Below are 19331 nucleotides of genomic sequence, written 5' to 3'. Positions count from 1 at the left end.
ATTATTATTATTATGATGTAAGTGCAATCAAGCCCTAGTTGTGGGTTTCTATGATAATGACCACACAATTAGAGGATTAATGAGATTTATTGTGATGATAAGTAGGTAAAATAAGAATGAGAATAACACATGAGATATGAGATGGAAAAGGCCCAAATTACCAAATGTGTTAGTCCATTGATGGAATTGAACGAAAACATTCGGTGAATTATAGCAACCCCAAATCTTCAATAGATGAACGACATTTTGACTCAAGTGGCTACAAAGTTTTATCTTTTGTTGAGTTATAAGAAATGCTGCACTATCAAGAGGGATGCAAATTAAGTTGGTAAGATGAGGATAAGGGTGCTCAGGTCTATATATAATGCGCTTGAGAGACACGCTTGCACTCACAGGTACTTAGAAATATTATTCTCTGCTAGGGTGCATTGGTAGTACCGGCGTTTTTAGTCGGTGGTACCGGTAGGTCAAAACTCAGCCCTAGTCACAGTCTGAAGGTTGCGAGAAAATGAACTGCCGGTGGTACCGAACTCGGGCCGGTAGTACCGACCTACGTCGGTAGTACCGACAAAACACTAGTAGTACCGGTAGGCCAAATTTGCACAAGCTCTGAGGCGCGCAGAATTGACGTGTCGATAGTACCAGCCTTTTTGATGGTAGTACCCGTAGGGCAATTTTGCGCACTTCTTTGATGACTATAGGAGCCTTTCTAACAGTTAGATCTGAGGGCCGGTAGTACCGACGTTTTTGCCGGTAGTTGTTCTGAACATATGTATAAATAGCTCTTCCCTCATATCTAACCATTAGCTCTTCCATTTCCTTTGACTCCACATCTGAGAAAACAGTCTCCAAGCTTTGACTCACCCACTCTCTTCCTCTTTGCTCCTAGGCTTCAATCCTTGAGAGATTCGAGTTAGAGAAGTGAGTTAGAGAGTTAGGAGCTTTGATTCGTGACTTGACACTTGATTTCTTCGTCTTGCCGGTTGGTTTGCATTTGTTACTCTTGGGTTCTTGGAACCCTAGCCGGCTAGGCGTTCTTCATGGTTGCCCGTGTTGATTCATTTGTGAGGGCATCCCGAAGTATTTGTATCACCCTTTGATTCTTAATAGAAATCTCGAGTTAACCTTCGTGGTTACTTGAGGAGGAGACCTAAGTGGTCGGACCTTAGTTGTCACCTCAACAACGGGGACATAGGAACTTCTTCGTGGGGATTGCCGAACCTTGGGAGAAATATCTTGTCTTCCTGTGGAGGTAGCATCGACTACCCTTGTTCTTGTGTTCTTTGTGTTCTTCCTCTCTACCCTTTTTCATAGGTGAACAAGGGCCGATCTATGTTTTAAAGAACTTTGCCAAGAGAACTTACATCATCCTCAACTACATCTAGGAGAGTAGGGTAACTCTCACATGTGAAATCAATACTCAATATACTCTGATTTTGTAGCTCTGTTAGGGCGTTGGTTGTAACAACAGTTGCGTCGGTAGTACTGGTTGTCTTACACCAGTAGTACCGGCCTAAACTATCGGTGGTACCGACAGATATTTAACTTCCAGAACGAGTTTTTGAACTTTAGATTTTTGGATACGCTTATTCATCCACCCTCTAGGCTACCAAGGATCCTTACATTATTAGTTTTCTATCAACTATTTGATAGTTTTTCTTCACGCGGATATATTTTTACTCGTGTTTTTTTAATGGAAAAAGTCTACATAACCCTCCAAACTATCTAGGGTGGAATACTTCACCCCCAAACTATAAAACCGGATATTCTACCCCCTAAACTTTCAAAACAGGTCAAATAACCCCTCGAGTGGTTTTAGAGGGTGGTTTTGTCTTTTTCCTTTTTATTTATTTCCGCTGAATCTTTGAAAAATCATAATAAATCACAGAAAAATCATAAAATAAAAAAAAATTCAATTTTGTTAGACTCCTGATGAGTAGATCTACGTAGTGAATATATAATTTGATATACTTTAGTAAAAAGTTTTTTCTGTAGCTTTAAATCTATGTTTTTCTATAATTAATTAGAATAATTCATATATGTAGTTTCTATGGTCCAATTGTTGTAAAATTTTTATGGTAGGCTCATTATTGTATGCTTGAACTATGGTAAAAATTTCATACTCATTGGATCGCATATAACTTAGTTATAGATAAAGTATAGATTTAACAAGAATAAAGCTAAATAAATCTAAAACTAAATTATACTTGATCCAATGGATACTAAAATTTTACCATAGTTCAAGCATACAATAATGAGCCCATCATAAAAAATTTACCACAATTGAACCATAGGAACTACATATATGAATTATTCTTTTTAATTATAGAAAAACATAGATTTAAATCTACAAGAAAAACTTTGTACTAAAGTATACCATATTATATATTCGTTGTGTAGATCTACTCATCAGAAGTCCAACAAAATTGAATTTTTCATTTTATGATTTTTTTGTGATTTATTATGGGTTTTCAAAGATTCAGCGGAAATAAATAAAAAAGAAAAAGACAAAACCACACTCTAAAACCACTTTAGGGGGTTATTTGACCGGTTTGAAAGTTCAGGGGGTAAAATATCCGGTTTTATACTTTGGGGGATGAAGTATTCCACCTTAGATAGTTTGGGGCTTATGTAGACTTTTTCTTTTTTTTTTAATTAGGTAAAGAAGTAGAGGTAGAAAACTCCGAGACAAAAGGCAAGCCAGATCTTAACGGGCCGATTTCACGGGGAGGGCCCAATTCGAATTCCAGCAGGCTGTCGGTTGGGTTCGGAATCGGAGTCGGACGGCAGCTATCTCCGTATCTGGTCCCTAACCTAAACCTTCTTCTCTGCCGTATATATATCTACAAAAATACAAGGGAAATAACAAATCCTTGGAGGTGAAATTAGAGGAAACAACAAATCGAATCGACGAGATCGAGACACAGGATACTCTCGATTGGTTTCTTGTAGTTTTCGGTCATGGCCGCGGCAGCGCTTCTTCGATCTGTTGCGAGCAAGATGACGCGCGCCGCAGCCCCGGTGCATCATCGTTCTCTTGTGGCGCGTGGGCGTGGACTCCATGGCGGCGCTCGCTCAGGGCCTCCTGCTACTTATTATTCCTTACACAGCAACCAGGTCCAGGTACTGTATGTCGTCCTGCCTTCAATCGGGGAGGTTTGGTTTGAGACCTTGACTAGCTATTACTGTCCTCATTATTTATTTACTATTGCTATTGATGTGATCCAGCAAGGGACGGTATGGAATCGTGGACTTCACAGCCGCGCCTCCCCTGATCTGATTCCTTCCACGCCGCCAAAGGTCCTCCCTTTATTTAATTATTTATTTCACCTCCGGAATCCGGCGACGGCGATCATTCATTTCATTTGTGTATCTCTATCTTCCTTCATTCAGGTTCTTCATACTACTGCACTCGCTAAGGCTACAGCCGGTTTGGCTTACGTTACGCTGTTTGGCACCGCGATTTACTTGCATTTTTGGACCAAGCCGGCGCAGGAGAAGGCGATAGCCATGATTGACAGTCTCTATAAGCAAAGGTCGGACCTTATCAATACCCTCGAATCCATTACCCATGCGCAGCGGGAAATGCTTGTCAAGCTTCAGAATATGCACGTCTCTTCTGTTTCTCGTCAAGCTCCAGGCGCGCTAGCCTCAGGTATATTGACTAAACAATATCAAAATTTCTTCCTCTTTTCTTTTTTCTTCATCGAGTCTGAAACCTCAGCATCTTTGAGACTTTGACAACACAATCACCGCTCTTTCTTGCTCCCTCCGTCCACGAAAGAATCAATTTCTAAAATTCGTGCCCAGTCAAACCTTTTTATGTTTAACTAACTTTATAGAAAAGAGTAACAACATCTATGACATAAAATACACATTCTATAAAAATATATTATATGATGAATCTAATGATACTAATTTAATACCATAAATTTTAGCATTTTTTCTAGAAGTTTGGTCAAAGTTTAAAAATTTTGACTTAGGACAACTCTACCACAAGTTTGTATTTACAAGTGTTTTGTGTGAACATGATTTTGTAAGAGACTACTATCAGTGAACATTTATTGATTGAGTCCTTTGATGCATGTGCTAGTGTGCAGTGGCAAGATGTATCTTGTGTTTCACTTTGGCCGAACAATTACTAATTATTTGTTGTTATATCGTGCGTGCAGGACATGTTGACGCCACCGACCAGGGAACAGGGGTTATTATTGACAAGTTGGGCAAAGAAGAAGCAGTGAAGACGATGCATTCCCAGGCACATGCCAAGGAGCTCGAAGCTACTGTCATGGACTTGAAAGCTGAAATCGCCGAGCTCAAAATTGCATTGGATTCAGCTCATTCTCAAGGAAAGGTGTAGATGAGAGAGGTCTTGCATTAGAATCGGTTTGGTTATTCAAGGAATCGTGTTATTATGACCACGTCCATTATTCTAGACGGAGGCCCATTAGTGGCTAAGAGCATCTCCAACAATTAACAAATTTTGTTTGCCAAATTTCGAGTTATAGCAACTTGGTAAATAATTTGTCAAGTAGGAAAAAATGAGTATCTCCAATTGTTTGCCATTTGGACTTGCTAAATTAAAAAAAAAGCCCACATCCTAACTAAATCTTCCAACTACCCTGAGCCGGCGCCTGGTCCCTTTCTCCATTGCGTACGTTCGCTACTGGAGCCGCCGCCATCCAATCATCCAACAACGTGACCTTCTCATGTGTCGTTCTTGAGTTGCCTGAAGCCGCCGCCGTTTGTTTTATCAATTGCGGCAAGGGTGGAACCCCATCGCATCCATCATCCTGTATGGTGAACAAGGTAAAATCTATACTTCATCCTGTATGTGCTCCTGACTATGGAGTTTTTTATTTATAAACCTTGTCCATTAGGAATCATGCCTAGAAAGAGATCCCGAGTGCAAAGACAGTTGGATGATTCATCATCCGATGATGATGCTAGTCTTATAGTATCGGTTGCTCAAATTCTTCTGACCGCTAGCAATGAAAAAGGACCACATGGTGGCTCAGTCAAAGGTCATCGAGTTGTTTTTCGTGACAGACAAGGCGGTCATGATAGAATGTATCAAGATTATTTGGCTGAGAATCCAACATACGGTCCCGAATTATTCCGTAGAAGGTTCTTGCACTTCAATTTCAGATTAAATTGTTTTTAATCAAATATTATTTGTGTTGCCAAACTTTTATTTTTCTGGTTCAGGTACAGGATGTCTAGGGATCTTTTCTTACGCATAATGAACGCTGTTGAAGAGCATGATGAGTATTTTGTCCCAAAACGGAATGCTGCGAATGTACTTGGCTTGAGTTGCTTCCAAAAAGTCACTGCCGCAATGCGTATACTGAGTTATGGAATGGCTGCTGATATGACAGATGAGTACGTACGCATTGGTGAAAGTACAGCGCTCGATAGCGTGCGTCACTTTGTTCGTGCAGTTGTTGAATTGTTTGGAGATGAATACCTCCGACATCCCAATGAGGCGGACACAGCACGCTTGCTTGCAATGGGTGCGAAAAAAGGATTTCCAGGAATGCTAGGGTCTATTGATTGTATGCATTGGGCGTGGAAGAATTATCCATATGAGAAACAGGGTCAGTACAAGAGTCATGTGGATAAGCCCACTATCATTTTGGAAGCTGTAGCTTCGGATGACCTTTGGATATGGCATGCTTTTCTTTGGAATGCCCGGCTCTCATAATGACATTAATGTTCTTCATAGATCTCCTTTGTTTGACAATCTCGCGGAAGGTAGAGCTCCAGCAGTGAACTTTTCTGTAAATGGCCACGACTACAATATGGGTTATTATCTTTCAGATGGCATCTACCCCCCTTGGGCTACTTTAATCCAGTCTATCAGTCGGCCTGTGGGCAACAAGAGGCAATACTTTGCCAAAGCGCAAGAAGCAGCACGGAAGATGGTGGAGAGGGCTTTCGGCGTTCTACAATCTAGGTTCGCCATTGTTCGTGGTGGGGCACGGTTTTGGGACATTGATACATTAGCAGTAATCATGAGGGCTTGTGTTATCATGCATAATATGATCGTCGAAGATGAAGGATTCGTGGTAGACCATAACGAGGAATTTGAAAATCAGGGTGACAATGTGGAGATAGGTCGTGGCCGGCGAACTCGCACGCTTGATGAATATATTCAAGCACATCAGCAGATCAGAAACAAAGACACACATATGCAGTTGAAAGAAGATCTCATCGAACACCTTTGGAACCATCACCCAGATTTATATTCGTACAATATTTGAATATTATTATGATTTTATTTGCTGTCAATTTATTTTGGAACCATAGCCTGAGAAACACATTTGATTTTATTGTATTAACCTGGGTTATATTTGCAGTCAACTAAATGAGTGTCATTTTATTTCCTGAAAATATTTTTCCATGAACGAAAACAAAAGATTCAGTGCACACGTCCATGCTGAGTTCTGAAATAAATTTATGACATTTAAACAAAGGTTCTACTGAATGAACTTTTCAAAAACTAAATATTTAAGCTCAAATGACGTGAAGTAGATTTAATTTCCACGGCGCCTAGCGACAATGTCTTTCTGCATAATGTCAAGCCATTCACGCTGAAGCGTGTTGAGGGAGGTCATGTCTGCAAGCATAATTTCTTTCTCTTGTTTCATCAACTCGGCTTCAGCTCTTTTGTCCTCCGATTCAGCTCTTTTCTTCTCTAGCTCCAGAGATTGCTTGTCTAGCTCATGTGATAGCATAAACCATTCATTCTTTGCCTTCTCCTTCTCATTATCGGCCACCTCTTTCTTAGCCCACATGCTGTCAATAGCCTCTTTACAAGCTTCGGCACCCCTAAACCTGAGGTTTGCTTTAGCCTTCTTCACTCCTTCGCTTCTTTTCCTTGCTCCGGTCTCTGCAGCAGTACCACCATCATCGGTGGCCTCATTGTCATGTGCATTGTTGGTTCCTTCCTCTTCTCTTGGTCGAGACACTTTCGCAGATTTTTTTTGGACTTGTTTCCAGCTGATGCTTCTTTCTCCAACTGTAGAAGTTCAATCCTCTTGGCTTTCCACTTGTCCTCCTCCTTAAGTATGTTCCAACAAGACACAACACTGCATTTCTTGCCCTCCTTGGTTTCTACCCCTGAGAACATCTTGAGGGCACTTGCAATCTGCAATAATAATATGTCAATATATATTGCTGAAACAATTGGAGATCGAACAAAAAATAAAAATTTAACAAAAAATTACCTTGTCTTGTATAGTTGTACCACTTTGATTTCTACGATCAATCGCTTCATAACAGGAATAAAACTTGTTCACTACAGTCTGAATTGTGAGCCATCTATGCAGAAGTGAACTCTCTGTCCTTGGAGTTGTCTGTTTATTGTGGGTCTCAAAGTAAGCACGAACCTTACCCCAAAACCCAGTACGGTTTTGATTGGCCCCGTGGATAGGATCTTTGCTAGCAATCAACCATCCTTCGCAAATAAGTTCGTCTTCCTCAACACTAAAATTTTTAGACCTCTTGGTTCCCCTGTTACCACGAGTACCAACAACTTGCACCTCTTCTGGACTATACTGTGTTTCTTGTTGAGTCATTGGACTGGTCAAGTCATTGAAACTTTGAACATGGTCATCATCTCCATTGAAAAGAATCCCAGACAAGAACTCCTCTCCCTGATTCTCCATGAGTCTAACAAAAATGAAAAACCACCAGTGGTCAGACAAACTGGAATTAACCTGGAATTAAAATTAAACTGGAATTAATAAAAAGCTAGAATTAACCTGGAATTAAAATTAAACTAACTGAAACTAAACAACAATGGTACTGTCAACATTGAATAAATTTCTGATTGAATGGGACTTCTTCTAAACCTCATAGCACCGGTGGTCAGAGCATGTATTGTTCTTAAATGGGGCTGTAGCATGCCAAAAATAGGATACCAACCAAAAAACTGAGAAGAAGCACTGCAAAATTCTTCAGTGTAAACTCAAAATATCTGGCAGATGTAAATTGCTGATTGTATACTCCTTACAAATAGAAAATATGCACAGTTTATCAGGCTTGCTATGCTACTTCCCGACCTATCATCAAAATTTTTACTGCATGTTTCAGAATTGTGGAAAATGAACTTTTCAAGCAAGATTGGCGATCAAGAAAGAAGAAGCAGATATTCCAGTATATTGTTCTCAAATGGTCCTTGGTTCTTCTTACTGGCTTGTGTACTGGACTTGTTGGCTTCTTCAATAACCTTGCAGTTGAAAACATTGCTGGGTTCAAACTGTTGCTTACAAGTGTTCAGGCCACCCAGTAAAATTACAAACTTAGGTTCTTTCGTTTTATACTTTGTTTCTCTTGAATCGGTAATATGTGCTATTCAGATGCCCATCACCATACTTCAATGAAAATTGCAGGCATAGACCCATGTATTCATCCCATGTCGGAATACCAGCTAATGTAGATCCAATTTTGTGGCCTCTGTTGAGCCACTCTTACTCAAGTACCAGGTAAGAAATCACACTTGAAAACTGAAACTTAACTACATCAGGCTGGTATGAAAAGAAATGGCCAGCTGATCTGAATATGCTAACCATAGTATCATGTGCAGTGATTCTGTGGGTTGTAGTAGCACAAACAAATTCAGAATGCCACCAGCTGCAGGCTCAGACGAGACATCATTTGTGATCTATGGTGATATGGGGAAGGCTCCGCTGGACCCATCAGTGGAACACTACATTCAGGTAGACCAAAATGTTGCCATGAAAAACAAAATCGCTTAACTCTGGGTTTTGTGTTCAGTAGTAACTCTCACGGCAAGCGTTTTGCAGCCTGGATCGATTTCTTTGGCCAAGGCAGTGGCTAAAGAAATTCAGACAGGAAAGGTCGATTCAGTCTTCCACATAGGAGACATAAGCTATTGGTACTCACGAAAGGGTCGCCAGAAGCCCCTGCCCAGCGCCTCGCCCCCTGCCCAGCTCCCTCCGCCTGCTCTGGGGTCGCCAGAACCGCCACGCCCACATCATCGGCCGCGCCGGGGTCGCAGGGGCAGCTGGGGCCTCCGCCCGCACCGGGATGCCCGGGACCAGAGCGAGCGGGGCCGCCGTGCCTGTGCTGGGTTCCAGGGGCCTCGCTGGTGGCTGGCGCCCGTGCCGACGCTCGCTCGGCGGACGAGCCCGAGAAGGTTCCTGAGGTTTCGGTTTGAGAAAGAAGCCGCCGCATCCGTCGATCTCGTCGGAGGCGGCAACGGCGAAGAAGGCGAGCAGGAGGGAGAAGACGAAGGGAAGACGGCGGAGATGAATCCCTCGACGAAATCCCCTGCCCAGCGCCCCGCCCCCTACCCAGCTCCCTCCGCCGAAGCTCCATCCCTCGACGAAGCCGCCGCATCCGTCGATCCCGCACGGCGCCTCCTGCCCCCTCCCCTCCATCCCCACGGCGCCTCCTGCCCCCTCCTCCTCCCCCGATTCCGCCCCTAGGTACGCCCCCAGACTGAGACTTGGAAGATTTTAGGGACATACCAGCGTCGACGGAGCCCTGCCGGAGACGGAGCGACGAGATCGACGAAGCAGGGATATTTCCGACCCACGCGGGAACGAAACCAGAATTGTCGCGAGCGCCGATGGCGAAGGCTTTCCGCGCGCGGAAAGCTACACGCGCGGCTCCACAATTTGGCAAACGCCCAAATTTAGCAAATCCATATAGCAAACTGTTGGAGATTGTTTTGTTGCAATTTTTGCCAAATTTTTAAGATGGCAAGTCATTTGGCCAATTGTTGGAGATGCTCTAAGGCCACACCTAGGAGGCGCAAGCCCAAATTATCTTTGCTATTTATTTCTACTTTTAGTTGAGGAGATTAGCTATATATACAGCAATGTTTTAAAGGTGGTAAAGGTAAGCGAGGCAAGCGACCCCTTCGGACTGCCTAGGCGAATAAGGCGACCGCCTAAGCGACGTCATATAAACATATTATTAATATATAAGTTAACTAAAAATTCAGAAGCAAATCAGACATTAATATTGCCAATTCTTAGCATGTAAAACATTAATAAGTGTACTAGTGCGCAATATCAAGTAGTAAGATAGCAACTTTGAGATCTAAACTTGCCATTGTGCTATGAACTGTTCAAACAAAGAATTAAAAAACTAATAAAGAACAACACATGGAAAGGAAGCAGCAGCCCACTCCACTCTTGCATCTATGGAACAGAGCAGTGGGGGCAAAAACAGAGCAGCAATCAGTAGGAGTTGAAACAGAGCAGTAGGGAACAAAGCAGGTGCTTCAACCTTCAAGAGAGGAGAGAGGATGGGAAAAGGGAGAGGAGAGACATATAGGGAAGCAAGGGGGACCTAGGCACCGTGAACAGCAGGGGACCGATGAGTTTCCCCTAATCCTCTTCTTCTCGTGCGGAAATCGACTGCATTCTCAGGAATCATCCTCATAGGTCACATTTCAGAGGAACAAGGGATACTCTTCTTCTACAGAGTACACTATACAGGTAAACAAGAGATGCCGCACAAACAAAGTTCGAATTCCATTATTCCAACAATGTGCCCAACAAATGTCAAATGCTGCAGCCCACAGTGGCGATAAGAGGACACACCAATGTGATTTGTCGCGAAATGCAGTTCCAGACCGTCGCAGGAACGTGTGCAGTTCCTTGTCATCACTCCAGCGTTGTTGCTGTCAAAAAGAACACCAAGTCAACTAACCAAAAGATCCTGGTATACTACTATGATTTCAGACATACTTTTGACAGTTTGTGATAGCACTGTCACGAAGTAGGACTCGTTGGTGCTTACTGCCTCCGTTTCTTAAAAAAGTGTCGTTTTAGAATTTCATATATTTTATTTGATCATCTGTCTTATTTAAATTTTTTACATAAATATTATATATTTTGTTAAGACCTATTTTTCATCAGAGATACTTTATTAATGATTTATTTATTTTATAATTTACATAAAATTTTTGAATAAGACGAACGGTTAAACACGATGTAAAGTAAAAAACGTCAATCTTTTTGGGACGGAGAGAGTACATGATAATGTTGAGGACAAGTTCAGAGAGTCGAAATGGGAGGTGAATCTCCTTACGGAAGCTATGGAGCTAGGTCCAGCTCCACGACGTCAATCCTTGCGCCGGGGATCTTGGCTACGATGGCCTTCCTGGCCTCGAGCCCGGCGGAGACGTTGCAGACGGCCATGACGACGTACACGCCGTGCAACGCCAGAGCGTGCGTCGTCTCTAGCCCAATGCCGCTCGACGCACCTGCGCAGGTAGCCTTAGCTCACCATCAGCAATTCCTTCGCCGCAAGTGCGATCTCAGAGTCTGACTAGCTAGACCTCACCATGCAAGCGGCTCGGGCCTGTCCACAAGCCCGCTAGGCCCGCCCCACAAAACAGGCCCACTGGGCAACCACTGCCTGCATTCTTTTCTGTTGCAGGCTGAAGTGGTGCGACCAGCTGACGAATGAGCCAGTTCACAGAACCCGCAAATGCCTGCGTCGCCTAGCTGCTCCCTCGCATGCTATTCCGTCTTCTCCGTTGCCACCTCCGTCCGCTAGGTCTCGCGACTCTTCAACATTGCACGCAACAACGCTCTCTATCTGCGTCCATGGCTGAGGTGGCCGTTGTGGCGTCGATGCCAGTGTTGGAGAAGCCTGCCGATGCCTCCGCTGCCGCGCTGGCCAAGAAGAAGCCACCGTCTTCCTCCTCCAAGGACAAGAAGAGGAAGGGGAAGGGCTTGTCGGACCCTGCTTTGACCGCCGAGGCTCCCGTCGCCAAGAAGCCCAGATCTAGTGGTGCCGTCGCCACTGTCGTCGCTCACACCGCAATACACTTGGTCGCCGGATCCAAAGCAATGCAGACCCTCATCTGCAGACTGCAGCCGGTGCCATGACGTTGTCGTACGGGTTGCTGGCCCGAGGTCCACGCTGCCCTTGCTCACCGACGGCCAGACGCCGCAGCAGGTATACACATCGACGAACAGAAGAATTATCTTGGGGATATTCTATTCTTTAGTACGCTACTGCTGCACCAGTTTTCATGTCAGGATAATGTTTTAGTTGCCACTGCAATTGCAAATGACCGTGCAGTCCTTAGATTCCTTACTTCAAAAGTTCAAATGGAATCCTCTCTTGTGTAGTCATAACCGAATGTTGAGTTGAGGTTTTGGTCATTTCCATCCATTTCTTTGGATGCCAGGCATGCTGTTTGGGGCTTCTCTATTTATAGAAGTAATATCTTTGCAGCTCAAGATGTTCAGTAGCACCATCAGCTTGTGGTCTCTAGTATTCTCTGGACTTTTTGAAAGAAAAAGGGCAGGAGCTCTGCCTTGCATTTAAGTTCTCTACACCTAAAAAGATTTGCATGTGAAATGGAATATGCATGATGAGTCGAGCCTTGATGAATTCTTTGTGATCACTTTCTAAGTTTTACTGTCGTAGCCATGTTTGCCTCCTGAAGTATCTTCTCAGGATTGTATGATAGATTCATAGTTCACAGGCTATGCACAAAACACATGGAATTTGATTGAAGGCTTGTTACATATGAATTTATACCACCAAAGAATAACTGAAATTCCTGGGTGCGATAATTCTAGTGTAGTGCAAGAGAAATGCAAGTCTGACTAACAGGTAGGGATTGACACTGCAATATTCCAACATTTATGATGATCAATTCCTGCATCCAATGTTACTCTGCACGTCTAGCAGTACTGATAATTGCAACCTGTCCTATTTCAGACAAAAGTTCAGTTTTCACTAATTAAGACATATACTGATATGGTTGTTCAATCCATAGTTTTTTATGTTATTTATCTTTCTCAAACAAAACTAGGAATGTTCAGTGTGTATAGTTTTGATTTCTTGTAACTTTGGTAACATTATTATGTTCAACTTGTATTAAGTTTTTTCGTCCTGTACTTCAGGCCAGCATGTCAAATAATGTTCTGTCACAGTCTGAACCACAAAAAGCTGGGTGCTCATCGACGACCTCCCCTTTAATCGGCTCTTCCGGAACAAAGCGCAAAAGGCCAGTGGTAAATCAACATAAGTCTTTGGCAACCAAGCAGTTCAAGCCTCCAATGGCAAAGAAGTTGAACTCTCCTGTGATGATGAGGTCCCCAATGATGAGACTACTAGTATCTCCATTGGTTGTGCGGCCAAGGTCACTGGCACTTGGCCTGCAGCCGTCACGCAGCCCATGGAGGTCACCATCATGCAGCCCGCGTAGGTCACCGTCACGCGGCCCATGGGCTTGGCCAGCACACACCCCACCGAGTGGAGCTACTCATCCAGGCTCTCATGGCCATGGTAATTATTTGATCCACATTTACACAGGCGGGTGTCGTAAATCAACCACCTGTGTTAATGGTATTTATACACGCGATTTTTATCGTAAGCCGTCTGTGTAAATGGACAGTTTACACAGGTGGTTCTCTTGTTGGCCCCGCTGAAATTTTTCTACGCTACGCCATGATATTGTGAACCGCCTGTGAAAAAAACAACGTGCCAGCGAAAATGATTTTTGTACTAGTGTTTTGTGGCACATATCTGAACCATTAAATATAGATAAAAACAAAAACTAATTACACACTGTAAATCGCGGGACGAATCTTTTAAGCCTAGTTACTCCATGATTGGATAATGTTTGTCAAATAAAAACAAAAATGCTACAGTGTCAAAATCCAAAAAAAATTGAATCTAAACAAGGCCTTATAGCAGTTATAATAACGTGTTTGAGTCGACGAGATGAGCTCAACGTCACCAAAGAAAAATTGCCACGATAGGAGAGAGATCGTTGAATGGGTGCTTAGAGCATCTCGAAGAGACTAGTTAAAATTATATTTTAAACTACAAGATTTAGCTATTGTGTAAAATAAAAAACTCATTCAAAGCATAGAGTTTCACAATAGCCTTTGTATAGTATAGCTAGTGAGGACAACATGCTATATATATACCAAGCGAAAGTTTAGGAATAGCAAACTTGCTATTTTAGAAAACCAGATAGCACATCTTGAATTTTAATTTTTGCTTTAAAAATATAAAATTAAGTTAGATAACATAGATAGCATATTTTTTGGAGTTGCTCTTAACTTCTCAGTAGCTAAAACCCAAAATACCAGACAAAAAAAGCTGCCTTGTAGCCGGATGCTAGCTGGGAGTCGTCATGTGCTGGACCCTAACTGCAAAACATTAGTTGCTTGTATATTTTATATAACCTACTATAAATAGACTATATTATATGATATTGACGCTTAGTGGCTTACGTACCGAGAGAGATACGAATCAGAATTATTAACCAATATGAATCAAAAAAATTTTACAAGTAAATAAGGCCTGGGAGTCGTCATTTCGTTCTCATATGCTGGACTCCAACCGCAAAACAATAATTGCTTGTATATTTCATATAACCTGCTAGCTCTACCGGGACAGAGCAACGTCGGCCAACTATCTGGTGTTGGACTGGAGTGCGGAGATGCGATCGCTATTCGGTGATCGGCAGTGGGTCATGTCTTATTTTTGTTTCTTTATTCTCTTTCTCCTTTTTTATTATTATTATGACGAGCATGGCCGTACCGAGACAGAGCAACGTCGGCCATTAAGGCCCCGTTCGTTTCTACATGAACGATTCCTGGCCGTATAATCCGTTCACAGATTTATACAAACCAGGAATTATTCCAAGCCGTTTCTGGCCTGTTCCGACGTAAACGAACAGGGCCTAATTTGTTGGAGGGGACTGGAGTCTGCTTCACATCAATTGCGTTCGCTGTTCGGTGATCGGCATGGTCATGTCTTATTTTTAATTTTTTCTTCTCTTTTTCGGTTTTTTTAATGACGAGCATGGCCGTGTGTGTTGGTGTTGATAAGTTGATTGTCACCATCCCATCCAGAGTTCCAGACCAGATGTAAGGCCTTATTCCGAAAAGTTTTTGGTTTTTGATATTGTAGTATTTTTTATTTTTATTTCATGTATGTGCCGCAAGATTCATGTGATGGAGAATTTTGAAAAGTTTTTGGTTTTTGGGAACTAAATAAAGCCTAAGCCTGTAAATGCTAAAGGCTATTCCAATGCATCACCGTATATTCAATTGCCTTGTTTCCACGACAGTATTAACAATGGGTAAAAACAACTCTTACGATCGACTCCACAAGATTAGGGCTACAATGGTTTGATTTTTTTTATTTTGAATCAAATTCTAGACATATTTAACAACATACGCTGACATGGAATTGGAAAAGCTATACAAACATACTATAATACGTGCATCACTAGATCAGACAAGCGCTTAATCAAGAAACTGTCTCCAAACTGAATTGCCATAGCTTCTTGGCCAACTCAACATCCGTAGCTTGCGAGCTTGGGCTGGCTACATTACAATTGGCGAAGTACTTTCCACTTAATCCCTTCACTTGAGGATGCATTGCCACATAGCATGTTGTCGCAGCACCCTTAACAAAGATATTATTAAAGGAATTAATCAGGGTGAATACATATTCCGCCGACAAGGGCGGCGGTAATAAAAAAATAAAAAAAGGTTAAAGCCAACCTGTTCTGCGCTTCTACACATGATTCTGCCAATGGTGTTCAAAAAAACTGTAAAAATATCAGGAATAGTTACAGATAAATGTCATTATAACCGGAGCTCCATTTGAATGTTTTTGTTATGCACATGCCAGCAACTGTTTGGAGATATTTTGAATTTTTGATGGATCGGAGGTCTTTTCTTTTTCAAACAATGAAATCAATCTTTAGACTTAGAAAGTACCAGCAACAATAGTCCTGCCCCTAAAAAGGTTGGTGGCGATGACACCAGGATGAACTGAATTGGCTGAAATATTCACTCCTTCCTCCTGTTCATGAACATAGTTTCTTCTGTCATTAGCCAGCTCATGCATCCAATTGTAACGAATTCCATTATATATTGAGGCCTTGTTTAGTTCTCAAAAATTTTCAAGATTTTTAGAAACATCGAATCTTTGAACGCATGCATGGAACATTAAATATGGATAAAAAATAACTAATTGCACAATTTGTCTGTAATTTGCAAAACAAATTTTTTTGATCCTAGTTAGCCTATGATTGGACAATAATTACCAAATACAGACGAAGAGTTGAGAACTTGAGATACCTTGAAGATTCGAGACAATTCATTAGAGTGAAGAATGTTTGCAAGCTTGGATTGACCGTAAGCAATGAAGTCGTTCAAACTATGTACAACAGACTTGCTGGTGTTATTTATGCAGCATGAGGTCCCAATTTTGCGAGAAAATTCAGACTGAACTCAGAATGGATTACCCGGAAGGATCACGAATTTTTTCGAAACATATCCCTTCAGGATAAGTCATCACATGCCCTGAAGACGTCACATTGACGATCCGTCCCTCGATGCCTCTGTCCCTGCATGTGCTCTTCATGTTCTCCAGTAGGAGGTTTGTTAGAAGAAAATGACCTGCATGCCATTCAAGTCAAATGGTGATACAGTACCATGAATCATTCTCATGCATCGTAATTTACAAGTGCAGAAAGGGACAGTCTTCTAGCGGTAAATTAAACAAGATGCTGCAAAACGAAATTAATTGGTTCGAATAATTGCGCCAGTGACACACCAATGTGATTTGTTGCAAAATGCAGTTCCAGACCGTCGCAGGAAAGTGTACAGTTCCTTGTCATCACACCAGCGTTATTGCTGTCGAAAAGAACATCAAGTCAACTAAACACATTCGAGCAATATGCCTTGATTTCAGGATGTGTCTTATGGTCTTGTTTAGTTTGTAAAAATTTTTGGATTTGACTACCGTAATTTTTTTGTTTTATTTGTTAATTAGTATTCAAATATGAACAAAATTAGGCTGAAAAGATTCATCTTGTAAATTACATACAAACTGTACAATTAGTTATTTTTTAATTTATATTTAATGCTTTATATATATATAGGGAGATTCAATGCAATGGGATGAAAAGATATTTTTTGAGAATTAAACAGGGCCTAGTATTTGGCTAACAAAAGAAACCTCTCTTTAATTATCAAGAGTTAAGATTACCATATTAATTAGAGAAAATAAAATCAAAGTGCACAAAGACGTGTTGATAAATTACGCACCATTTGCTTTCTTTAAAAAATAACTCAATTTTTTCCTATTGAGAAAAATATTAAGCCACTATAATAGCCGCAGAATTTTCGCCGGCTACTTCGTTAGTACGTGATATCTGATGGTAGTACAAATATGAAGTACTAATATACAAGAAGTACTAGAAGGATCTGTTCGTTCTTCTTACATGAGAATGTTGAGGGGCAGTTTCAGAGAGTCGAACTCGGAGGCGAATCTCCTTACGGAAGCTATGGAGATGAGGTCTAGCTCCAGAACGTCAATTCTTGCGCCGGGGATTTTGGCCACGATGGCCTCCTTGGCCACGAGCCCGGCGGAGACGTTGCGGACGGCCATGACGACGTGCACGCCGCGCAGCACAAGAACGCGCGCCGTCTCCAGTCCGATGCCGCTCGTCGCACCTGTGCGCAGGGCGCTCAGCTCAAGTGCTCAACACATGCCATCGTTTGCCGTAAATAATGGAAATCTCCGAGCTCGCCTGGCACGCCAGACCGGCGAGTCCTGGTGTCGTCGTCGTTCCAGCTTGCAAGTCCGGCGGCCGGCCAGGCCCGTGGTGGCCCGGTCATTTCAAAGGCCGGCCACCCCGGGATGGGATGCAAGGCAACTAATATGTACCTGTGATGACGGCAACTAGACCATGGCCGTCGACGCCGGCAGTGACCTCCTCAGCCGTGGAGGCGCCGGAGAAGCCCGAGGGCCCTTTGCGGTAGAACCACCACATCACGCTCACGCAGCAGATTCGTTGGGGCTCTGTGGGGGTGTCAGATGTGGATGAGCCCAAATAGTAGACCTTGACGTCTGAGTCTGACGATGACCGTGACCAGCAGTTATTGTAGTCAGCGCGAAAGCTGGGGTAGTTGATCGTAGGGATTAAAGTTTAGGGTCTGTTAAGTTAGGATATGTGCAACTCACGGACGGACAGAGTTCGTCTGCAAGAATATGAAATTTGATATATATATATATATATATATATATATATATATATATATATATATATATATATATATATATATATATCTTTTCCTAATATTTAATAAAAAAGACAGATTATACAATGAACTGTCTTTTTTCTGTCCGCAAGCTATTTAATGTTGTGTATGTAGACAAGATCCATCCTAAATACTATTTTGTATACCAACATGTTGCTAATTTGCTATTTGATAAAAAAAACAATAAACGCAAAGCAAGATTAACTAAGAGAGAGTTCACACAAACTCCATACATCAGCAGCTACGGCTTGTTCAGCTAGGACTACAATTAGCTAGCTTTCTCGTTCTCATCCGGTAAAAAAAAAACAAAGATCAGACGAACAACTGATGGTCTGCACTAACTGAAAAAAGTTTTCAGCTTTTAGAAAGCTAACAATTTGATAGAATTTCAGATAGCAGCTAACAAAACTAATACTTTGTTGTAAAAGAACATAAACTAATACATTAACAACTTTTTTTGGGGGAGATAAGTAACAACTTTAAGAAATTGCCATCTCAAAATTTGCTAATTGAAAGCACATAACTAGAAGCAAACTGAAATTGCTATCCGAATCTTGCTAACTGAAAGCACATATATCAGAACTAAAGTATTGTTCTTACTGTGCTGGATTCCAAGATGGACAAATTGAATTGCCATTGCAGCCAAGTTCCCACTAAGCAGCCAACTAAGATGGAGGGAATGGAAAACCACCTCCGCCGAGGCTGGGAGCGGCTACTGCCGAGCCGTTGCTGCAACCGAAGGGGTTGTGGCTGCCGCCGGGATGTGGCCGCATCCGACTATGGAGAAGGTCGTTGCGGCCGATCCGTCCTTGGTCTTTCTGGGCACTACCGAGCCCTTGGCCTTCCTTGTCGCCGTCGTGCCCTTGAGCTTTGTGGTTGCCGCCACCTCTGCACGGGACATTTTAGATCTGTGCTAGGAGAAGAAGGAAAAGGATGCAGCGTATATGGTGAAAGGTGGAAGGGGAGATGGATTTTGGCACAAGCCTTCCCGCGCAATGCACTAGATCTGCGAAGCGACGACGAGCTCGAATAGCGTGGAAGTCATCGTCTCTTCAAGCATCGGAGCACGAGCTGTCCTCGTCTCTTCGCGAGATGACGGGCTCGGTGCGTTCCACCCTCGCCAGGGGGCTTCTTGCAAAATTAACACACACAGACGACCCTTGCAGACACGTTTACGTGCCCTTAAACCCAAAATATCAAAATAGTTTAGGGTTGGGTCATTTTTTTTGCATTTGGAAACTAAATAGAACCCTA

General features: G+C 42.4%; 4 protein-coding genes across 4 annotated transcripts; 2 read left to right on the top strand and 2 right to left on the bottom strand.

The window, feature by feature from the left end:
- LOC110431922 lies at window positions 2877-4491 on the top strand. The gene is made up of 4 exons (XM_021451741.1): window positions 2877-3123; window positions 3229-3300; window positions 3394-3655; window positions 4173-4491. Exons 1-4 carry the CDS (start codon window positions 2962-2964, stop codon window positions 4358-4360), a joined length of 684 nt encoding a protein of 227 aa, XP_021307416.1. The 5' UTR covers window positions 2877-2961; the 3' UTR covers window positions 4361-4491.
- LOC110432274 lies at window positions 5339-6367 on the top strand. Its single transcript, XM_021452347.1, has 3 exons — window positions 5339-5597; window positions 5821-6117; window positions 6360-6367. Exons 1-3 carry the CDS (start codon window positions 5339-5341, stop codon window positions 6365-6367), a joined length of 564 nt encoding a protein of 187 aa, XP_021308022.1.
- LOC110431894 (glutathione S-transferase T3-like) lies at window positions 6122-7665 on the bottom strand. The gene is made up of 2 exons (XM_021451663.1): window positions 7230-7665; window positions 6122-7150 (listed from the first exon to the last, which is right to left on the bottom strand). Exons 1-2 carry the CDS (start codon window positions 7578-7580, stop codon window positions 6860-6862), a joined length of 642 nt encoding a protein of 213 aa, XP_021307338.1. The 5' UTR covers window positions 7581-7665; the 3' UTR covers window positions 6122-6859.
- LOC8062838 (short-chain dehydrogenase TIC 32, chloroplastic) lies at window positions 15091-17826 on the bottom strand. Its single transcript, XM_002464944.2, has 8 exons — window positions 17704-17826; window positions 17258-17489; window positions 16588-16667; window positions 16277-16430; window positions 16110-16188; window positions 15747-15831; window positions 15528-15574; window positions 15091-15429 (listed from the first exon to the last, which is right to left on the bottom strand). Exons 1-8 carry the CDS (start codon window positions 17807-17809, stop codon window positions 15271-15273), a joined length of 942 nt encoding a protein of 313 aa, XP_002464989.1. The 5' UTR covers window positions 17810-17826; the 3' UTR covers window positions 15091-15270.

The sequence above is a fragment of the Sorghum bicolor genome, chromosome 1, assembly GCF_000003195.3.
Source record: "Sorghum bicolor cultivar BTx623 chromosome 1, Sorghum_bicolor_NCBIv3, whole genome shotgun sequence".
Lineage (NCBI taxonomy): Eukaryota > Viridiplantae > Streptophyta > Magnoliopsida > Poales > Poaceae > Sorghum > Sorghum bicolor.
The sequence above is the reverse complement of the archived record's forward strand: the minus strand, read 5'-3'. Positions and strand labels throughout refer to the sequence as shown.

Bases quoted from the DNA above. Each gene is read 5' to 3' on its own strand.
- LOC110431922 (XM_021451741.1), top strand. From the start codon at position 2,962: ATGGCCGCGGCAGCGCTTCTTCGATCTGTTGCGAGCAAGATGACGCGC. The intron at 3,301-3,393 runs GTCCTCCCTTTA...TCCTTCATTCAG, and splicing joins TTCCTTCCACGCCGCCAAAG to GTTCTTCATACTACTGCACT. The intron at 3,656-4,172 runs GTATATTGACTA...TCGTGCGTGCAG, and splicing joins TCCAGGCGCGCTAGCCTCAG to GACATGTTGACGCCACCGAC.
- LOC110432274 (XM_021452347.1), top strand. From the start codon at position 5,339: ATGCGTATACTGAGTTATGGAATGGCTGCTGATATGACAGATGAGTAC. The intron at 5,598-5,820 runs GTCAGTACAAGA...ATTATCTTTCAG, and splicing joins TTATCCATATGAGAAACAGG to ATGGCATCTACCCCCCTTGG.
- LOC110431894 (XM_021451663.1), bottom strand. From the start codon at position 7,580: ATGACTCAACAAGAAACACAGTATAGTCCAGAAGAGGTGCAAGTTGTT. The intron at 7,151-7,229 runs GTAATTTTTTGT...TTATTATTGCAG, and splicing joins GTACAACTATACAAGACAAG to ATTGCAAGTGCCCTCAAGAT.
- LOC8062838 (XM_002464944.2), bottom strand. From the start codon at position 17,809: ATGTGGTGGTTCTACCGCAAAGGGCCCTCGGGCTTCTCCGGCGCCTCC. The intron at 15,832-16,109 runs GTATCTCAAGTT...GTTCATGAACAG, and splicing joins AATTGTCTCGAATCTTCAAG to GAGGAAGGAGTGAATATTTC. The intron at 15,575-15,746 runs GTACTTTCTAAG...ATATTTTTACAG, and splicing joins GGGCAGGACTATTGTTGCTG to TTTTTTTGAACACCATTGGC.